The sequence below is a fragment of the Carettochelys insculpta genome, chromosome 14, assembly GCF_033958435.1.
Source record: "Carettochelys insculpta isolate YL-2023 chromosome 14, ASM3395843v1, whole genome shotgun sequence".
Classification (NCBI taxonomy): Eukaryota; Metazoa; Chordata; order Testudines; family Carettochelyidae; genus Carettochelys; species Carettochelys insculpta.
In genome coordinates this window covers 26,926,696-26,946,981 of record NC_134150.1, presented here as the reverse complement: position 1 = coordinate 26,946,981, position 20,286 = coordinate 26,926,696, and the positions used below count along the sequence as shown (strand labels likewise).

Below are 20,286 nucleotides of genomic sequence, written 5' to 3'. Positions count from 1 at the left end.
AGCTCGAGTACTAAAGCTTTAGCATGGAACTACTGAAACCTAGGCATTACATTCACACACTTTAAAAATTAATTTAGTGTTGCACTCAAATTTTCTGCACAACTAACAGCATTAGACTGTATAAACACACACAAAACATCCTTTTGTGTGTCTTTAAAAAAAAGGAATTACCAGGATGTGATGGGGTGTTCTCACTCATCACCCATAAGATATAAGATAGTTGGGAAGGAGTTAATTAACATAACAGCAATAGCTGGGAGGAATTAGGCCAGAGGGACAAACCCTAACAGAACATTGGAACCCAGCTGGAAAGGAAAGGGGAAGCTAGCGAAAAGCCAGGAATCTGGCAACACAAAGATGCTGTAAAGAGGAAGTCTCTAATCATTTTCTGAACCTTAGAGAGGGAGGAAGGAAATGCTGGAAGAGCATAGAAATCCCAGAGATCCAGGCCCAGAAGGAAGCATTTATCCAGAAGTGTTCTGAGTGAAAGTTGGAGAACAGCGCTGTAGGAAAAGGCTCAGGGAAACAGCAAAAGGATTTAAGATGTACACACTAGAGTATTTGACTAGAGCAGGGATGGCTAACTTGGCCCACATGCAAGAACCCGCCCACAAAGCCTTTTCATCCAGCCCATGAAGCCGGCACAGATGCCATTTTATCCAAGCCAGCAAAGTGAGTGTGGAGTCAGCAACTTGTGGCTCTGGAGCTGAATGTGGCTCTTTCAGGAGCCATTTGCAGCCCCAGGTGCTGCCGCCAATGACTCCTCCTCCCTGCTGCCACTGAACTGATGGAAATAAATTGAATTCATTTACCGACTGGCAGGGTGGTGGGAGGGATCTGACTGTTAAACCAATTAAATTTAGTTCCATTATTTCAGCATGGCAGGGCTGGAAGACATCCACAGTGTAGGTGGGGGAAGGGAATAGGAGAGCTGGGGGGAGCCGCACAGCCACACTGAGGAGGCAGCAGTGGCAGCCACCGTGAAGCAGCAGTGGGTGGGAGCAGGTGACCTCTGAAGTAGGCTAATCCTGGGTTTGTGGCTGAGAAGAGTTAAGTCTGGGGGTGGGTTTTGTGGCTGAGGGGTTAAGACTAGTGATGGGGGGCGTGTTTGGGACTATTTCGTGTTTGGCCCCAGGAACATGTAAAAAATTGCTATGTGGCCTCTGACGAAAAAAAGTTGGCCACACAATCTCAAGTAGCCCAGATTCCTCTACCAGCCACTTGGAAAGTGACACCATCTGGGTAGTGACGCAGAAGACTGCTGGATGCAATTTTCTGTGGAAAGATTTTGATGCCCCAGAAGTGGGAAAATACACAGTGACCTCACAGGAGGAATATGCCATGAAGGGAGAGCACCTGGAGACAGATGCAGCAGGGTGTTCAGACCTAATGAATGGACCCCATGACACATGGCCTCCTCTCTGAGCACCAGCTCCAATTCAAGTAGAATGTGAATAAAGGACTACAATGAAACTATAAATTATCTATATATGACTACAATGAAAATTAATATGCACCTTTGTGTATTATGATTCTTATTCTTAGCCAAATGACATGTACAACAGAATTCTGCACATGAAAGTTACTATCCTGTTTCTTACACATTCTAAACCAGTGGTGTCCAATGGGAATTGAAAGACAGACGCAACCACAAGTGTGGCTTTCTATATTTGCCACAGCCCCCACACCCTCCAGCTAGGCTTCCCCTCCCCCCCAAATAAATGTCCTGCCCCAGAGCCAGGCTCCCCCAGTCCCAGCGCTAAAATGCCAGCAACTCACCAGACCCAGAGGAGCTGCAGCTGGGGCCAGAGGATTGGCTGGAGCCACCACTGCAGCTGAGGCTGGAGAAGTAGCTAAGGCCACCACCGATGGAGCCGTCATGCGCTTCTCCCACCACGGACGGGGTGTGTGCATGGGCAGGCAGACAGCACTTGCATGCACTTCTAAAAGGAGCTGCATTTAAAGGCTCCAAGAGCTGCATGCAGCTCCACAGCCAAACTGCCACACCATGATGTTCCGTTTGCCACATGTGGCAGATGGCAACCATATTAGATGCCACAGTTCTACATGTTGATAGCTGACCATTCACATTTATGAAAACAGCTTTGCTAAACACGGAGATAGTTTTAAGATGATATACAGTTACGATGTATCCAGGTTTTTATGTTATTTTAAACAGAGGTATTCGTGAAAGCATTGTAATTTTGCTGGCACCACTTCAAACCACCCAAACTTTTGAAGAACAAATAAATCATCACTTTCAATTAAAAGAGAAAATAAAGTGCACATAGTCTTACACTGCTCTGTTAAGAGTGCCAACTTGAGGACAGCACTTGAAAGGATAAATAAGTAATCTCTAAAAACACCGCTGGAGCAGTTTAAGAATTCAAGTGAGAATTTAACGTTTACTAGACGTTCTGTGCTCTCTTCTGCAGCCAGGACATGCTATAATCAAGATGACCCAATGTACTGTATCCTCACACGTTAAGAAATTTACACATAACACAAACATCTACCATACTCAAACTCAATAAAAAAGTTTAAGAAATCAAATAATCAAGATCAGAATTGCTCCCCAATTTCAAAGCACAATGAGAAATTCTGTCACGATAGAAATAGGTTTAGGAACAATTTTTTAAAAGTTCTATATACATACATATAACTGGTGCCAGATTTTCGTAAGAGATTTTATTTAGAGTCAGAATTTCACTGACAGCTGCTTGATTCTCAACGCTTCTGAAAATCTGAGCTACAGATCCTTGGAACTCAAGGTTTTATAAAGCCAGGGTAGCTTTATATACCTCAGTTGTTCCACTGAATCCAATAGGGCTATTCAGATGCATATGTATCTGCAGGACTGGGGCTTGATTCTGATCTCATTTTAACCAGAATGACTCCACTAAAGTGAATGAAGTTACAGTGGGGTAAGTGAGATTACAATCAGGCCATGATTAAGAAGTGAACCATCTTACTTTTCTATTAAGTACAGTTAATGATATGTTGTGAAATGTGTAGTTGAAAATGGTAGCATAATCAGTTATTTAATCTTTTTTCCATTGAAAACTGTTACAAAAATGGACTGAATTTGCTCGCATACTGACTATATGAGCTAGATCTATTTATTGACTTCTAATTATGAGAGGACACCTTCAGGGCTAGTCTCTAGAGTGAATTAAACCACATTATTATAAGAAAGTGTAATATCAGAAAGGTATTTATGCAATGCAGAGATGGAGTAGGGAAATTGGATACAGCAGTTTCCTGTCAGAGGCAGTCTCAGATCAGCAACGCTGCACTGGAATTTAAAAGTGCAAAACGCTGAAGGTAAACGGAATATGGCCTGTTTGTGACCTTTTTCTAGCTAAAGTCGCTGACACTTTACAAAATCTCAGTCAAGAGACGACATAAAAGTGCTGGGAATGTTGATCAGAACTCCCCTGACAGATGGTTTTTAAAAGCATGACTATAAAACTGGATTTCTACAGACAGTGTTGCATATTGTATGGGGTTAATATTCGGTCCCGGTTTTCTTCATACTTTTCTATCATTTTTGGAATGTCGTTGTCAGCCGGAATTACCTCGAAGACAAGAAAACAAAAATTAGAACAAGGACCCCTGTAAAAATCTGCTGTATTATTTCCCAAACATCATTCCGTTTGCTAGCATTGAAAAGCAAGCAATACTATTACTGAGTCCCAAAATGCACCACTTCTAGACACTGGGTCAATATGTCTTCATTGCAGACTTTGGGGTAGATTTTCACAACCCATGGGTCAGAATCTACAAACACTTATGGACAAGTATAATGCTTACTACAGTAAGTAGTCCCTTAGATGATGAAATTTCAGTAAGTCACTTGGAAGATCAAACTCTAATGCTGTATCCTACTTACAATCATGAAGTTTTTCTTGTCAAGCAGTATTAGAAAAATAGATTTTCCTTTTACAACTAAAGTGAAACTTGATAATTGTAATTTTCTGTGTGTATTTGCTTACTGGTTATAATTGGTAAATATATACTTACAAGCACTGGAGAAGGAACTTTAAACAATGTTTGTTTAATGAGCCACTCCTCATAGAGATGATGGATAGCTTCTAAGTATTCCTATAAAAAGCCAAAAACATAAGTGCAAGAGCTGAAGCATGCTGGAGTTTCTGAATTTATATTGCTTAAAGTTAATCAAATCAGCTAAGAGATCAGTGCCTTCTACCCACTGCAGATAAATAAGAAAGCTTCCAAACGCTACTAAAATGCAGGTTACAAACCTGGTTTGATAAATAAGGCAAGTCCTTATTACCCATTACATTGTGACTACAGAATGCTGTGCATCAAAGTTTCATCCAGTATTTCATTAGACTGCAGTCATAGACTTTAAGGCCAAAAGGAACCACTGTAATCATCTTCTGACATCCTGGATAGCAAAGGCCACAGACCTACGACAAAATAATTCCTATCAAGCATTTATTTTATTTCCCTAGCTCCACTTTACCATCTGAGTTTCACCTAGCAACAGCCTTTCCATGGGATGCCATTGCTGCTTCATTGTGAACACACACATAGACTGGCCAAGTGGAATCTTTTAATTTCTTCTCCCTAATACTGGCCATAATTTAACTTGGCGTTAGGATTTAACCTATCTTGGATATAAACCATTAAGCCAGGTTTCCCAAACTGTGTTCCGTAGAACACTGGAGTTCCATGCAACGTGAATAGGTGCTCCATAGAAAAAAATTTGATGCTAGCGATATTTTTCCTTCTAAAACATGAAATTGTGTGTACCCAAAATACTAGGGTATATGACAAGCATTTAGATTGTAGGTATATTAATCTTTATAATGAATTATTAATAGTATAGTTGTTATTATGTGACTCATGCTAAAAGAAACAGTCACTTCAGGTTGTTTGGTACAAGTCATGTTCAGAGAAATCACATGATGCTGCACATGATATGAGGATCCAACTCTCCAGCACCATTCCTAACGTTAAGCAGATTTGTGGTCAAAAGATGCAAAAACACTTTTCCCATAAAAAAAAAATTAAAAAACTATCAAATGTTATTTTTATTTTCCAGTAGTTTTCTGTAAAAATAAAAAATTTATAAAGACACTAAATTTAAAATATTTTTCCACACCTAATTTGTTTTGCAATTCTTTTCCATAAAAAACTTTTTTAAGCTTTAAGGAAGGACAGTCCTTCTTTTGAACAATATTGTCCATTATATTTTTGTACAAAAGAATGACACCATCTTTTTTTTGGCTGTTATACAGTGATGTTTTGTTTTGGGTTTGTACTTCATTTTCGTACTTAATTAGAGGGTTACTAACCATCCTGCTATCAGAACATTGGCTGTTCGTTCAGATTATTTTCTCTTGCTATTTGTGTTTTTTATAAAATAAGAGACATCTAAAAACCCTAACTCCTTTAAATCAACTTTTGAGCATTACATGAGACAATTTTTTGGTACGAAACCCTCCACCCCCGCCACCCCACCCCTCCAACCAGCGTGTACATGTTCTGTCAATATATTCCAAGCCCAAAAGTGTTCCATGGCCAAATTAGTTTGGGAAATGCTGCATTAAGGAGGAGTTAAGGAGTTAAGAACTCTGTTTTAACTCTCGTGGGAGAAATCAGACTTTAACCCTACACAGAGATAAATACCATAGACAGAAGAGGAAAAGACAAAAGGGAAAATGAAAATGAACCTGGGTTTAGAGGTGGTATTCATGTGGATACATTTGTCAGATGTTGCCAGCTGATTTTCTTCTACTGCCTCTCACCTCCTTCAAAGCATTTTTGCTTGTCAGCAGCTATTAGATTTTCATGAAGAGGATTTCACCTTATTCATTCACTATAGGTTTTTCCCTCAGTAACAGAGAGAGTCACTGCAAAGTGCTACAAATGATGTCTCTTCAAAGCCACTGTATTCATCTAGGGGACATTTCACATGGCTCAGGATTTAGCTCTTGGCTTTTACCTCATCATACCTGTTCAACCTACCCAACTGCTCTTACTAAATCACCTTATGAGGCACTTCAATAACTGGCAGCACATTTCTTCTATTTATTACTGGCTTAGGGATTCATTTAAAAACATGTGCTTGAGACTGGGCCTTCACATAAACTGTTTAGGAGATGCAGCAATATTAACTCTACAGTTTATTTTTATTAGGTTCCTAGGTCACTATGCCACTGATTTTTCAAACAGTGTCTCTGCCCCAAAAGAAGGCAAACACCTGAATGGCATTTTTCAAGCCTCAACCTCTCTACCTTCAGCAGATGAAGGTTGTAAATGTAAATTTGATTGCCAGCAGGTATTTGTCATACTCCAGGGGCTCCTACTCAAAAAGTGCATGCAGAAAAGATGAGCAGGCAGACACACTTTGAAAACTTTGGTGATGAATTCCTTCCTTCCTTCCTCCCTCCCTCCCCATGTTGACTGAACTGTATTGGACTGGTTTACCAGAACTGCAGTCATAATGGACTTAAGGTAGTCACTGTCCCAAATTATTTTCATTTGTTAATACAGGTTGAAGTTCTCTGATCTGGCACCCTTGGGACCTGACCAGTGCCAAACAAGGGAATTTACTGGACCACAGGAGATCAATATTGTCTAGCATATTACCAACACCTGCACTGCTTACTGGGCTCTTAGGAGACATTTAGGGGTGAATTACAATGAAATAACAGCACAGAACACTGACAGCCAAGAATGGTGGCTGTAAAACTTTACGGGATCACGGAAACTTGTCCACAGCCATGGATAAGTGGTTGTATGGTTAACTAAAATCATGCCAAATTACAGGTGTTGCTGGATGAGAGAGTTCTGGATTAAAGATGTTCAACCTGTAACAATTAACTTGTCTCTACTAGACTATAAAGCAACAATGAACACTATGCAATTTTCCTCATACTAAATTGCACCCGTCAGTGAAACCAGGTGTTTACTTTTGCCCTGATTTTTATTGACTTCAGCACAAGATTTTCTATTTAGGAGGTGGAGGAGCTACAGTTTGGAAGCTATGAAAGTAGAGGCCTCTTGAGCCTCTGCTCTACTATGATGAAAGATTAACTTACCATAGCGATAACCTTTTCCTCTTTTCTGCATCTATTCTTTAATCTCTCATAACAAGTTTCAGGAGAAGTCTGTAGATAAACTACCATTAACAAAACATTAGAATAGTTCATTATTTTCAGGGGTTAGGTTAGAAAGCAACAGAGGACAGAAATCTCCTCCATAACAACAGACCCATCTGAGATAAGCGTCTCTGACATGGGTATCAGCCACAAACATCCACAGTGGCTCCACTACTGACCAATTTATCAGACATGAGTGGGTTTGAGCTCGGAGGACAGCAGTCCCTTCCAAACGGCATGAATATCTATGCAGTAAACCCTCGAGAAGCATGATTTCGATTTGTGCTTAACTCGCATTAACACCCCTCCAGCCCCCGGCTCCCCCAGTTGGGGGAACCTAGCAGGCACACAGCTGCTTGCAGCACGGTTTCTCCCAGCTGAGAGAAACTGTGCCACAAGCAGCTGTGTGCCCCCAAGCTGGGAGAAGCCGGGAGCCGTGTAGCTGCCCCCACCACACTTCCCCCATCCAGGAGAAGCCAGCGGCTAGAGCCACAACCGCACCACTTCTCCCAGCCAGGGGAAGCAGGTGGCTAGAACAGCGGCAGAGCACTGCTGCTTCCCAGCTTCCCCCAGGATGCAACCTCCGCGTAAATCGAGGAATTACTGTATAGAGATAAGGTACGGCAATATAATAGCACCAAATATTTCAAAAGAATTACTGCTGTTTAAGATGTACACTAGAAGGTATTTCTTATGTTATAGAAATTTAGGGCACAGAAAATAAACAGGACTAGGATTTTTTTTTCATAATGCACACAAAATATATTCAATTTTAGAGAGGACCAGTGTCAGAGAAGAGTATATTTTACCTATCAAATCAATGGAAACATCAGTGTTCTTCGTGATCCATTCAAACCATTCAGTTAGCACTATGTAATCCACTTCTGGCATTCTCCCACTGCAATAATTAACAAAAAAGGATTTTATTACCTCTTTTATTACAAAATCATACCTGTATAACTGTATGATTGTCTCTCATACCATTTGTACCAGTATACTTTCAGCTTCACCAGAATTACTCCTGATTTCATAGAATCATAGATTACAGTTGTAAGAGACCCCAGAGAGTCATTTAGTTCAATCCCCTGCTAAAAGCAGGACTAAATCATTCCTGCCAGGGCTCTGTCAAGCCTGAGTTTAAAATCTCTGTCTGGAAATTCCACCACCTCACAAGCCACCCAGTATAATTGAACTCTAGACTCATAATGCCTCTCATCGCACAGAACTATAGTTCACAGGTCAGACATAAGAAAACCATATTTAAAAATTAACTGCTGGCTCATATAAACTTGACTTTTAATAGTTTTTGTAACATAAAATAGTGCTTTGCTATTTCATAAAAACACACTCACTTAGACTGTGTCTACACTACAAAAATAACTTCTAAGTTGCTTCCTTCAAAGTACAATTCCCAAGCAGAGCATCCACACACACCCTACTTTGAAGTTAAACTTCTAAGTAGGGCGCTACACCATTATCAGGAATGGAGTAAGGACTTCAAAGTTGGGCTCCCTACTTCAAAGTTAATTTTGAAGTAAGGGAAAATGCGTGTAGATTCTCTGCTGGCTACTTCGATGTAGCGCCCAACTCTGAAGTTAGTTCCTAGTGTAGACACACCTGGGTGAACTAAGTTGGAAAATAACATCAACATCTATATTGTAGCAGTAAATTAGCAGTGATAGTTCCAAAAATTTTCATAGCGGGACTGTTATGAATGCATTTAAACTATGGCATGCCACGCTGCCATGAAGGTTTCATTGACAAAGCAATCTCAACAATTTGTTGCAGTTGCTAAAATAGGCAAGAATAATAATGTCATATGGTAAATTAGACTTTACTTTCAATGTCTGAAATATTTATTAGGATAGAGGACTACACAGGAAGGTTAATATAAGCTGTACATTCATCTTACCACATAAGCAATATTGTAGACAGCCAGTGGGGTTTTTTTGTGTGGGTCCTGAATACTGGCACTTTGGCAGCCCCAGCCGTGGGAGTTTTACAAAAAAGGCACTGTACACAACTATCCCAAAAGCATCATCTTGATAACAATAAGCAGGAAAATATTAAACTGATGCAAATAAGTTAACTGAAAATTTGTGTTGTGAGAATGAAATATCAAGTAAATTTTTTTTTATTAACCCATCTTCTCTACAAGCACCAAAGAGTGCGCTGTCTCCTAAATGACTGCAGAGAGAATGGAACACAAAAAGTAATGATGGAGAGAACTACAGCTCCTGCTAGACCTATATAACCGTTAGCAGCTTTCAGGTGAGTTTAAAAGAAATAAACTTCTCTGCCATTCCTTTGGCAACATGTTCTGGTTGTCACCAGAATGGAGACAGCAGAATATAAAGATATTTGCAATGTCTATATCTGAGTAAAGCAAAAAAAAAAAAAGAGCAAAAGCTTACAGAAATAATACTATCCCCATTCTTTGTCTGCCATCCAAATTAACAGCTTGCCTCCACAATTTAGAGAAAGACAAAAGGGAAGGGTAACAATTCACTGTGAACAAACAACTGTTGTTTTTCAAATATCCTTAACTAGCAAATGTTTTTTTCTGAGTCACCATCCATAATGATCTTGTAAAGGTTATATTTAAACTGCACAAGCCATGGGGAAAAACTAAGCAAAACAGGTTTCAGTCTGTCATACCATCCTGCTCCCCAAGACAACTGAGAAAAGGAGAAATAAGGCTGGATAGAAATGGAGTTACAAAAACAAACAAACAAAACAAAAAAACAGAATATATTCTGCAATAAGGAGCCAACCCTGAAAACCTCTCCCACACTGAGGCAGTTCTTGCTTATGTGAGCAGTGCCATTGAAATCTTTGGGAATACACTGTATGAACATTAGGGATCAGGCTCAAGGAAAATAAAGGTCACATGTACAATGGAAAGCTACATAAGTTCCTCTATCTCAAGTAAAATCTTGCTGGTGAAGACACGGCTCTTTCTAAGTAAAAGTTCTCATTAATAAGGGCAGGTCTACACTACAGTGGGAGGTCGAATTAGGGTATGCAAATCTAGCTACATTAATTACCTAGCTGGAGTTGATGTACCTTAATTAGGGCCATCTTCACTAAGGAAGGCTGACGGAAGTGCATGTTCCCGTCGACTTCCCTTACACCTAATAAGTCTCAGGAGTATCGGCACCGATACAGCATCCTGTAGGTTTGATTTAGCAAATGATTCTATTAATATATCATTAGCATTCACAGTTGGGTTCCCTTTATGGCCCTTGGTCAGTTCACATAAGAGCTGATTTATGACTTGCCTAGGGATAAGGATCTTCAAGCCTTTCTGAACTGAATATGAGAATCCCACAGGGAGTAGCTAAAGGCAGAAAAAATTACTCCTTTGGCTCCCACTTGGAAAATGAGGTCTATTTTTTCACGGAGACTATTGGGTAAGTAAATGGTTACACTCAAGAGCATTCAAGACGGAGCTTCAGAAGTTCCAACAGTTCCATGATTTTTCTTTAATCTCACTAAACTTTCATGCAGAGGTTGAATGGACTCCGTTAACTGAAACGACAGCATAGCTCATCAATGTGGACAAAGAATAAGGGCCAACATACCCCACACTGACATTACTGAAAAGCAATTTCTTTTAACCTTCTGGCAAGCACTGGCAGTGGCTGTATTATTAGCAACACACAGCTCAAGCTCTCCATTAAACAGTCTAGAATTGTGCTAAAAGCTTCCACAGAAAGGACTTCATTCTAGTTACTACAGTAATGCCTTTGCTAGTTACTCAGACTCTGGGTTCAACCCCCACTGGTGCAGTTTATATATAGGCTTGTTCCCACCACCTTTTCACCATTACAAGGAACCCTTCACCATCTGTAGGCAGGAGGGCAGGGAGAACTAGCCACTGCTCTACTCTCTGCCTTTTTGCTTTCTTTCTGCTCCCCCATTGCTCCACTTCCCCAGATTATACGCCTTTTCCATGACGGCATGACAGGCGAAGTACTGTCTGATGCAGCCAAATCAGCCCCCTTCGACATCACCAATGGCGTGAAACAAGGATGTGTTCTCGCTCCTGTCCTATTTAACTTGTTCTTTGCATGAGTCCTTAACCATGCAATGAAAGATCTGGACCGAGGTACATACCTGAAATAGCGGCACGATGGTTCACTTTTTGACCTCTGACGCCTGAATGCAAAGACTAAGACAGTGCAGAAACTCCTTTCTGAGGCACTCTGCTGACGACTGTGCCCTTATGGCTCACACTGAAAACAATCTTCAGCACATTGTCAACAAGTTTGCTGAGGCCTCGCAACTTTTTGGACTAACTATCAGCCTCGGAAAGACAAAAGTTCTCCATCAACCTGCACCTGGATCAAATGCTCCTGTCCTGAGTATCTCCATTGACGGCACTCTTCTTAAAGTAGTGGAGAACTTTAAATACCTAGGTAGTGTCATATCCAGTGATGGATCACTAGATAATGAGCTCAACGTGCAAATATCCAAAGCAAGCCAGGCACTTGGCTGTCTGCGTGTCAAAATTCTAAACCACCACAACATCCAGATGTCAGCAAAACTGCTTGTGCACAGCTCTGTTGTTCTCTCATCTCTTTTGTACGGGTGCGAAATATGGGCACTATATAGGCGTCACATCAAGCAGCTCAAAGCATTCCACATGCGCTGCCTCCGTAACATCATGAAGATCCGCTGGCAAGACAAAGTGCCCAATCTTGCGGTCCTCAAGAGAGCCCAGCTGACAAGCATCGAAATGATGATCATGAAGTCACAACTACATTGGACCGGTCATGTCAGCCGCATGGATGCCAACAGAATCCCTCACCAGCTTCTGTATGGTGAACTCTCCAGGGCATCCAGCGCATAGGTCATCCATGGAAATGCTACAAGGACACCATCAAAGCCAATCTGCAGTACAGCAGTATCAAACCTAGGGACCTTGAGGACGCCGCCAGTGACAGAACACGGTGGCGTGCAACAGTCAGAAATACCTGCACTGCCTTTGAGGAAGACCGCTGCCGGTGTCTACAAGAGGCACGAGAACGACGTCACAGAGCATCAGCAATGCACAACCCACTGATTGCGAACTTCCCATGCACCATCTGAGGCAAAATGTGCACCTCTAGAATTGGCTTATACAGTCACCAGAGGGCACACCATGAGACCAATAACAGATGATTTGCACAGATTTGTCATCATCGGATCAATGGACTACCATTATTTCCAGCCCACTCTAATGTGTTCCTCTAACGGGGAGCACATGTGACAAAGGGCTGGCTCTGCCACCCTTTGGCCAGCACCATCCCATGCCTTCCTCCTTTCTGGAACTGCAAGGTTCACTCCTCCACATCCTCTCCTTCCTCTAGTGGGTAAGAGGGAGTGTTATGGGGGGAGTTTTCACCCTCTGAGGGTTGTCAGTGTGGGTTTCTTTCATCCCCTACCCACAGAAGCCACACAGTGTGGTAGGCAGATGGCCCTCAGCTCTGCTGCAACCCACAGGTTCTTGTACCATGAGGTCCTTTGGGTGTTCCCCAGTTCCCTCCCATCCAGAGTTTGGGGATGTCCCTGCTCCCGCCCCCGACCCCGACCACTCAGTTTCCTGTCCCCAAAACTGGGCCAATGGTGACTGGGTCTCTTCCGTTGAGGGTCTGCTGGGTCTTGCTCTCCAACCAATGATGCGGGCATGGATGTTTCGCCAATACCTTCCCTCTCACCTCTCAAGCTCTGTTGTCTAGGGGTCTTCTGCTTGGGAGTCTCTAGCTCTTCCTCTGGGAAAACTCCCTTTTCCACTAACCTGGGTTTTCCATGTCCATCTTTGCACCAGGAATCTAGCAGTGTGGCCTAACTAGCTTCTTCTGTACCAGAGAGCAAGCAGAGGCTGAATCCACCAGGCGTGATTTGGGTTTCCTCCCCACATCACTGCAATTGGTGGGTGACATCTCCCCATGCCTTGCATTCCAACAATGGCCCAGCCACAAAACTCAGCCCACCCACGATCTGTATGCAGACAGTCCCCTTTTTGGGTCCTAGTTGTCTACACTGCCAGCAGACCACTGGCTGAGACCCCGGGGAAGCCTCTCAGGTGTCCTCCCACTTCTTCTCCTGGTCTTTCCTGGGCAGGGTCTTTCTGCTCTCTCTCTTAGTCTCTACTTCCCCACCCAACCACCTATCCTTCCTGGAGAAGCCAATCCCCACATACTCCTCTGTAAGTTTTACAGCTGCCTCAACTGTATTTGGTTGGTACTTCCTCATCCACAACTTATGTGGTCAGGGAGGCATGTCCATTAACTTCTGGGGGACTGCCTGGTGTCGCAAACTCTGTGTCCACCCCACTGACCAGCATGTCTGACAGTACTACGCTGCAGACAGCTCCACCCGATCCAGGATGGCTGCCTCTGCCTCTTCATAATTCCTGTCCTGCTCTTCATTTATGGCCTATATGGCCCTTAAAGGTTTCTCCAGCTAGGTAGGGAGCTAGTTGCAGGGCCCAGGCTGCCCTCCCCCATCCATCCCCGATGGCTTCCCACTCAAGGGTGCCTAGGAAGGCATCAGGGTCATCAGCTGGGCTCCTTTTACAAAATGGCACCCAGCCTGGCACCCATCCGTCCTCCCCTCCCCTTGGGCTCCCCACTTTCTGCATGAGCTGCTCTTGAATGTCAGCCTGCTTCCAAACGAAATCCTGCTGCTCTGCTTGCCAGGTGAGCAAGACCTGCTTCTGCTCCCTTTCCCCAGGCTTTTACACAAGCCCAGGCTAATCAGGAAGCAGTTATTTCCACTTCCCCAATTAAGGCCAGGTCCTCTCCAGCCTGCTCTGATTTCTTCCTCTAATGCAGAGTGCGTGTAACCGAGGACTGGATCTGCAACTCTTTGCCCAGCACCCTGTCATACACACACAGCACTTGGAATAAAACAAAAGAAGGATTATTTAAGGAAGAATAAAGATTTTAACTAGAATCAAGAGAGTGATGGAAATAAGTGGCTACATTACACACCAAAATCATGGACCATGAATGTGGCTTTCACTTTTACTGATAGTTGACTTTCCTTCTAATAAAGTAGATTTCCTTTCCCCTCCAAGTTCAGTCTGTTGCAGAACTGGCTAGTTACTCAAAAACAATAATCCAGAATGCTCATGAAAGCACACACTTCCATCAGAGGTTCTCATTCAATGCACCCAGAGTGTCTCCCCTATCTTCTATGATTCTGAAAACAGTCCTTTGCTTCCATTCACAGCTAGGGTGAAACTTGGGGCGGGTGGGGGGGTAAATTCCTTTTTTACCTCAAAGTTTTGGATTGTTTGGTGGTGCAGCTATTTTCCATGGATAGTTTTGGGATGGAGCAAGTCTGGCCAACAGAGATTTGCATCACTTTGCCAGCTGAATAGGGAGTTGTAACAACTCCCTCTTGCTTGGATGGACTATCCCCATTTCTTCTTGGTGATTATTTTCTACTCCAGCTCCACAGAGCACTTTAGTTTTTAAATATTACCTGTATATGCTTCTCACAATGATTGAATCCTGACAAGTTATGAGCCTCATATGGATAAATACCTTGCAAAATATGTGCTTGGTGTAAGGAATTTGTCAGGTCTGAAGTAAGAGCTTATTAAAAATAGCAGACTCTTTCCCAAGAGCTTTCTGTGTCACACAGGTAACTAAATGTCTATAGAATTAATATTCCCCATGGCTTAGAATCAGAACAGCAGCAACACCTACTTAAGTATGGGGAAAACTTTGAAGGTAACAATGGCAGTTGGGTGTGTAACTCCCACTAATGCCTCTGAACGTCTCCTCTTATCAAGACTCACAATAAGAAATATGATTGCCAGGCTTGAGTAACATACCTATGCCAGGTCAATGTATAGCTTTATTTTCTTGATATTTATAGGGAAACTATTTTGAGATAGCAATTTCAGAACAACTACTGCTCATCTCAGATGGTTTTAAATCATCAGGGCTTTGGTTTTATACCTCAGACTTGAACTGTTTTACAATCATTCCTCAGTGAAATCGGGAAGGACTAAATGACCTCTTAAGACTAGCCCTATGATTCTACGATTCTACATGAAACCAGAAATGCACATCTTGGCGCACCTTACAGTTGAATTCTAGTTACTTTGGCAATGTCAGTACAAAAACCTTCCTTAGTCATAATCATATGTGCGCTAAGTAATAAGATTATCTGTGGTTACAATATGACCTATTTTAGGTGATCCAAAGAAGGTAGGTCTTAAATTACATATAATGTCCTCTATTTACCATCAAACTACATCTAGTAATTATAAAACCAATCACTTTTTGTCCCTCTCCCTCACCTTTCATGTCTCCTCCCATATTCTCCGAGTTCATTTTCACAAAAATATCCAGTCACAGACCGTCTCCTGTTTGAGTCAATTGCACCCAATTGTGTAGGTTTTGTAATGAGGCACTAAACAGATACCTAGTTCCCAACACTAAAAGGATACACAAAACAGAAATGCCAAGAGCCATAGCTACCCTTAGAAAACTATTACAAAGTAAAGAAATACAATCACTGCACATTACATTTCCCCGTTAGTAGCAGGCAAGATTTTCAATACTTATGAGACAAGCATTTGGTCCAACATGAAAAAGCAAATCAATAGCTTGAAAAAGACAAAAAGAACTAAGTAGAGTCTTTGGTCTACCAGACAGCGACTTCTTCATATTTGTAAGCCTTAGCTTATTGCTTATGTACACATTCAAAGTCACTCAGCAACAAACACAACTGACCAGCTTGTGTAGCATGGATGCCATCTTGTGGCTCTACTGGCAAACAGCTGCTTTTCCCTACAGATTTGGGCAAGAAATGTTTGCCCTATACCCATCCTGAGGTTCTAAGCCAGTATTGTAAAGAACAAACAACATTGAGCATGTTATTTCAGCTGGGAAGATACTTATTACATAACTGTATATTGCCTTCAGCTGCCCTCTCTCAGGCAGTGATCTCCTCACTTCTGACAAGCTAGGGTTGGGTCTGGTCCTTACACAAAGGGTACTCTAAGGGGAACAGTCTATGGGAAGTATTTGTAATTCAGCAGATACCACTCTTCACTCACCCAATGACCTAGTATGGTTTAAAGGCACATTCTTGGATGTGCCAAATTATGGATGAGTTGTACGTATGAAGTCCTGGGTCCTTTGTATTCCATGAAAACGTAGGCAAGAAACTCCAGAACCACCAAATCTAGGTTTATGTAATTAACGTACATTGCACCTACCTAATTCCCCTGTTCCAGCTGCCTACAGTATTATTCTGCATGTCCTGTGCTATACAAAAACAAGAAGTAGTCCTGTGGCAACTTACAGACTAACAGATTTTTTGGAGCATAAGCTTTCACGGGCAAAGATCCACTTTGTCAGATGCATGTGACGAAGTGTGTCTTTGCCCACAAAAGCTTATGGTCCAAAAAACTGGTTAATCTATAAGGTGCCACAGGACTTCTCATTGTTTTTGCGGATACAGACTAACATGGGCAACCCTCTGATAATTACTATATGTTTCTGAATACTATTAAACAGCTTTTTTGTTTCAGCCCAGAGAAAATGGCATGTGCATGTGTGTAAAAAAATAAACTGTTGGAGAACCAATAAAGAATATCTTAAATGCACAATGCAGTTCATCAAGAAGGCCCCTCAAGGTTGTCATGTATACAGAAGCAAATCCTGTAGTTTTGTTTTAACCTGCCTGTATTACTTAATTCACTGAGATAGCAACCACTAGCTCTCTAATACATTGCAGCCAGGTTTAAGGGATGACCAAAACACAAATACCATAGAAAACCAAGATCAGTTAAAAATTCTGTAATTCAAACAAGAAGCTAAAGTAGCAAACCATGTACTGTACCTTCGATATAAGTGTTCTACAAAAATGTGTTTTGCACTGTGAATTGACCTCTCCATCATTCTTAGTGGGGAAATCTACAAGATAAAACCAACATTCACTAGTTTTACATTATCCACTAATAGTTTCTTTCAGCCCCTAATGCTGCATAGTGTGTCCTTCACTGATTACTCTCTTCATGGTTTCTGCATTACTAAACCACTCCTAAACTATGTTGATTGTAACAGACTCGTGTGGTCAGGAAAAAAAATATTCATACTCCGGAAACATTACGTATATGGACCTGGGATTCCAGGAGCAGGAGTCTCCTGGCACATTAGGCTCACAGAAAACATATGAAGGTTAATGGAAAAAATACCAAGCCCAATGGCAAGAGATTGATCACTTGAAAAACTGCAGACCATTAGAATGTGCAGAGCAATGGGAACTGTCACTGCCTGAAATGGTGCCCTCCTCAGATATTACTGTAGTTATTACATAGGGCACTGATCAGAGACACTGTAGAAGGAAAACAGACTTTTAGAATTTTCTCAGGTGTGCTACTCCTTCAGATCAGCCAAAGCAATCACTGTAATTAGCACAGCCTCATCAGATCTACCACCCCAATGGGCTTCCATTTTGGTGAGTGATGATTTCCTGCCACTGTTTAAGCTTTTCTCTCTGGTCTCTAAAGAATGAGGTGGTGCTGGAAGAGTCCTTTCCAACCAGTTATTCTGCACCCAGTTAATGGTCACACAGTCACAATTGCTCCTGCAGGGCTGACAAAGGGAAGGGAAGCAGGGTACAGATTAGAATGCAGGGGAATTCTTGGAAGCTTTTAATGAGCTCTTATGAGACATGGAGCCTTTTAACATTTTGCAAATCAAACAAAAGAACTCTCTGCACTTTCAAGCTCACCCAAGCCTCTTGGGCTTTTCCCTGCAATTGTGCTAGGAAACACAAAGGAACTGACAAAACAAAAAAGCAGTCAAGTAGCACTAACAAAATAATTTATTAGGTGAGCTTTTGTGGGACAGACCCACTTCTTCAGACCACAGCCATGCCAGAACAGACTCAATATTTAAGGCACAGAGAACCAAAAACAGTACTCAAGGAGGACAAATCAGAAAAAAAAAAAAGATGATAAAGGTGAGCAAATCAGAGAGTAGCAGGGTAGAAGGGGGCAGGGGAGAAGGTCAAGAATTAGATTAAACCAAGTATGCTATAGTGACTCAGAAAATTCCCATCCCAGTTCAAACCACGTGTTTATGCGCCGAATTTGAATATAAAAGACAGCTACTACTACTACTGCTACTTGACTGCTTTTTTGTTTTGATAGTATATAGACTAGCACGGCTCCCTCTCTGTTACAAAGGAACTGAAAGGGCCTTCTGGGTGCCGAGCACATCTAGTTTTCTTCCACTCAGTATTCTCCTTTGCATGGCAGCCCTCAGGAAGATCTTTCCCCTCACGGCTTTCACAGAAGGGATGGTGCTTTGCAAGACCGAATTCTGGGAGGCTTCTTGCCTCTTTAGCCTTTGCTATATCTTCAAGGCAGACTGAGAGAGAGGGAGAAACATTCCACGTGCTGTATAGGTTCAGGGTGGGTGGGATGCTTCTGTGGGTGAGAGAGCCAGAGCAGTGTATAGGGCATGGGCACAAAGGGGTAGGAGTATAAGGCGTTTTGCCATGGCCAGTGGGGCAGACAGCCACTGAGGGGGGGGCAACAGAGCTAGATGGGAGGGTGGCCCAGCTCTGCACCCCCTGGAAGGGCTGGGGCCCAGGGCAGTCAACCCTTAGCATCTCTCTGACCACATCACTGGGCTCCCCAGCAGAGGAGAGGGGCAGCCCTGCCAAAGCACTTCAAAGGGCCCAGAGCTCTGGGCCCCTCTGAAATGGTGGGACCTGAGGCAACGGCTGCCTTTCCCACCTGCCTCTCATCAGCAGGCCTGCCCACGGAACACAGCCAGAGCACCTAGGTAAGGAGACACTGGGAAATGGGGAGGGAACCTGCACAGGACTGGAAATGAGGACACCCTCTTAATGGCTGAAGCATGCGCTCTCCCAGTGCTCACTTTTAACAGGGGCAGAGGAGACTGGGAAAGGCTACTGTCTGCTCTCCTTAAGAGACTAGGGTCCTAGAATCTTTTGACTGAAGCTATCAATCACATCCCTTTTCCACCTTCACATAACCAGCCAGAATACAGGTATCCTTTTCATGTGTGTTTTCAGCAAAGAACCATCCAGCACAACTGTCTCCTAAACACACACTGAACAGAAAGTTACCAGGATCTGTCCAACTCTTCCCAAATACAAAGAAGTGAGAACTGGGCAGACTTCAAAACTGGAATTTGAAATATGTGCCTTTTCCTGAGAAAAAAAGGGGACACTATCTCCAGAAAGCCCTTTGCCACAGCCTTATTCTGTCCAGTTACTAGGGATGTTGATTAATGGCAGTTAACTCTCACAATTAATGCAAATCAATCAAAATTTTAAAAATTAATGGCAATTAATCAGGTTTAATTGCACTGTTAAACAATAAACTACCATTTGGAAGTAGTCAAATATTTTTGGATTTTATCTATGTTTTCAAAAATGTTGATTTCACTTGCAACACAAAACGCAGAGGCTACTTCTACACTATTGCACTCTGTCAACAGTAATGTCTGTTGACAGAGTGCATCTACTCACGAAAGCAGATCAACAGCGCAGTCCACTCTGTTGATGGAGAGGAGCCAGACTGCCCTGCCCTCTGTCAACGGAACGGACGACTTGAAGCTCTGGAAACAGGACTGCCTGGTGAACCAGAAGCCCTCTCTGTCAACAGAAGTGTCTGCGCTGCATTTCTATCAATAAAACTCTGTCGACAGATTGTTATGCCTCAAATTTTTGAGGGATAACCCTGTCGAGGCAAAAGAGAGTTCTGTTGAGACTCTGTCAACAGAAGGTTTTGGGAGTGCTAGATGCTCCCTGAGTTCTGTCAACAGAAGGCCCCTTCTGTTGACAGAACTCTCCAGTATAGACACAGCCAAAGTGTACAGTGCTCCCTGTATTTTTAGGACAAATATTTGCACTGTAAAAATGATAAGATATTTTCTATTCACCTCATGCAGGTATTGCTGTGAAATGTCTTTACTGTGAAAGTGCAACTATGCAACCACACAAGTAGACCTTTTTTAGTTACGTAACTGCATTTTAAAGCCTATAAATCCACTCAGTCCTACTTCCTATTCAGACAATCACTAAGACAAACAAGTTTATTTACATTTATGACAAACTATGCTGCCCGCTTCTTATTTACAGCATCACCTGAAACTGGGAAAAA

At 42.4% G+C, this 20,286-nt stretch overlaps 1 protein-coding gene across 2 annotated transcripts in view; it reads right to left on the bottom strand.

Annotated features, from left to right (window-relative positions):
• Window positions 1–1,724: 1,724 nt before the first annotated feature.
• The window catches only part of TK2 (thymidine kinase 2), a 41,001-nt gene continuing 22,439 nt past the window's right edge, over window positions 1,725–20,286 (bottom strand). The window contains exons 4-8 of one of the 2 annotated variants that reach the window (XM_075008374.1): window positions 16,986–17,059; window positions 7,943–8,031; window positions 7,074–7,153; window positions 4,024–4,104; window positions 1,725–3,578 (exon numbers count right to left, since the gene is read on the bottom strand). In XM_075008374.1, coding sequence (XP_074864475.1) covers window positions 3,480–3,578; window positions 4,024–4,104; window positions 7,074–7,153; window positions 7,943–8,031; window positions 16,986–17,059 — 423 coding nt within the window. In that variant the 3' untranslated portion in view covers window positions 1,725–3,479. The remainder of the gene's footprint in view (window positions 3,579–4,023; window positions 4,105–7,073; window positions 7,154–7,942; window positions 8,032–16,985; window positions 17,060–20,286) is intronic. The other variant, XM_075008373.1, reaches the window with a different exon arrangement.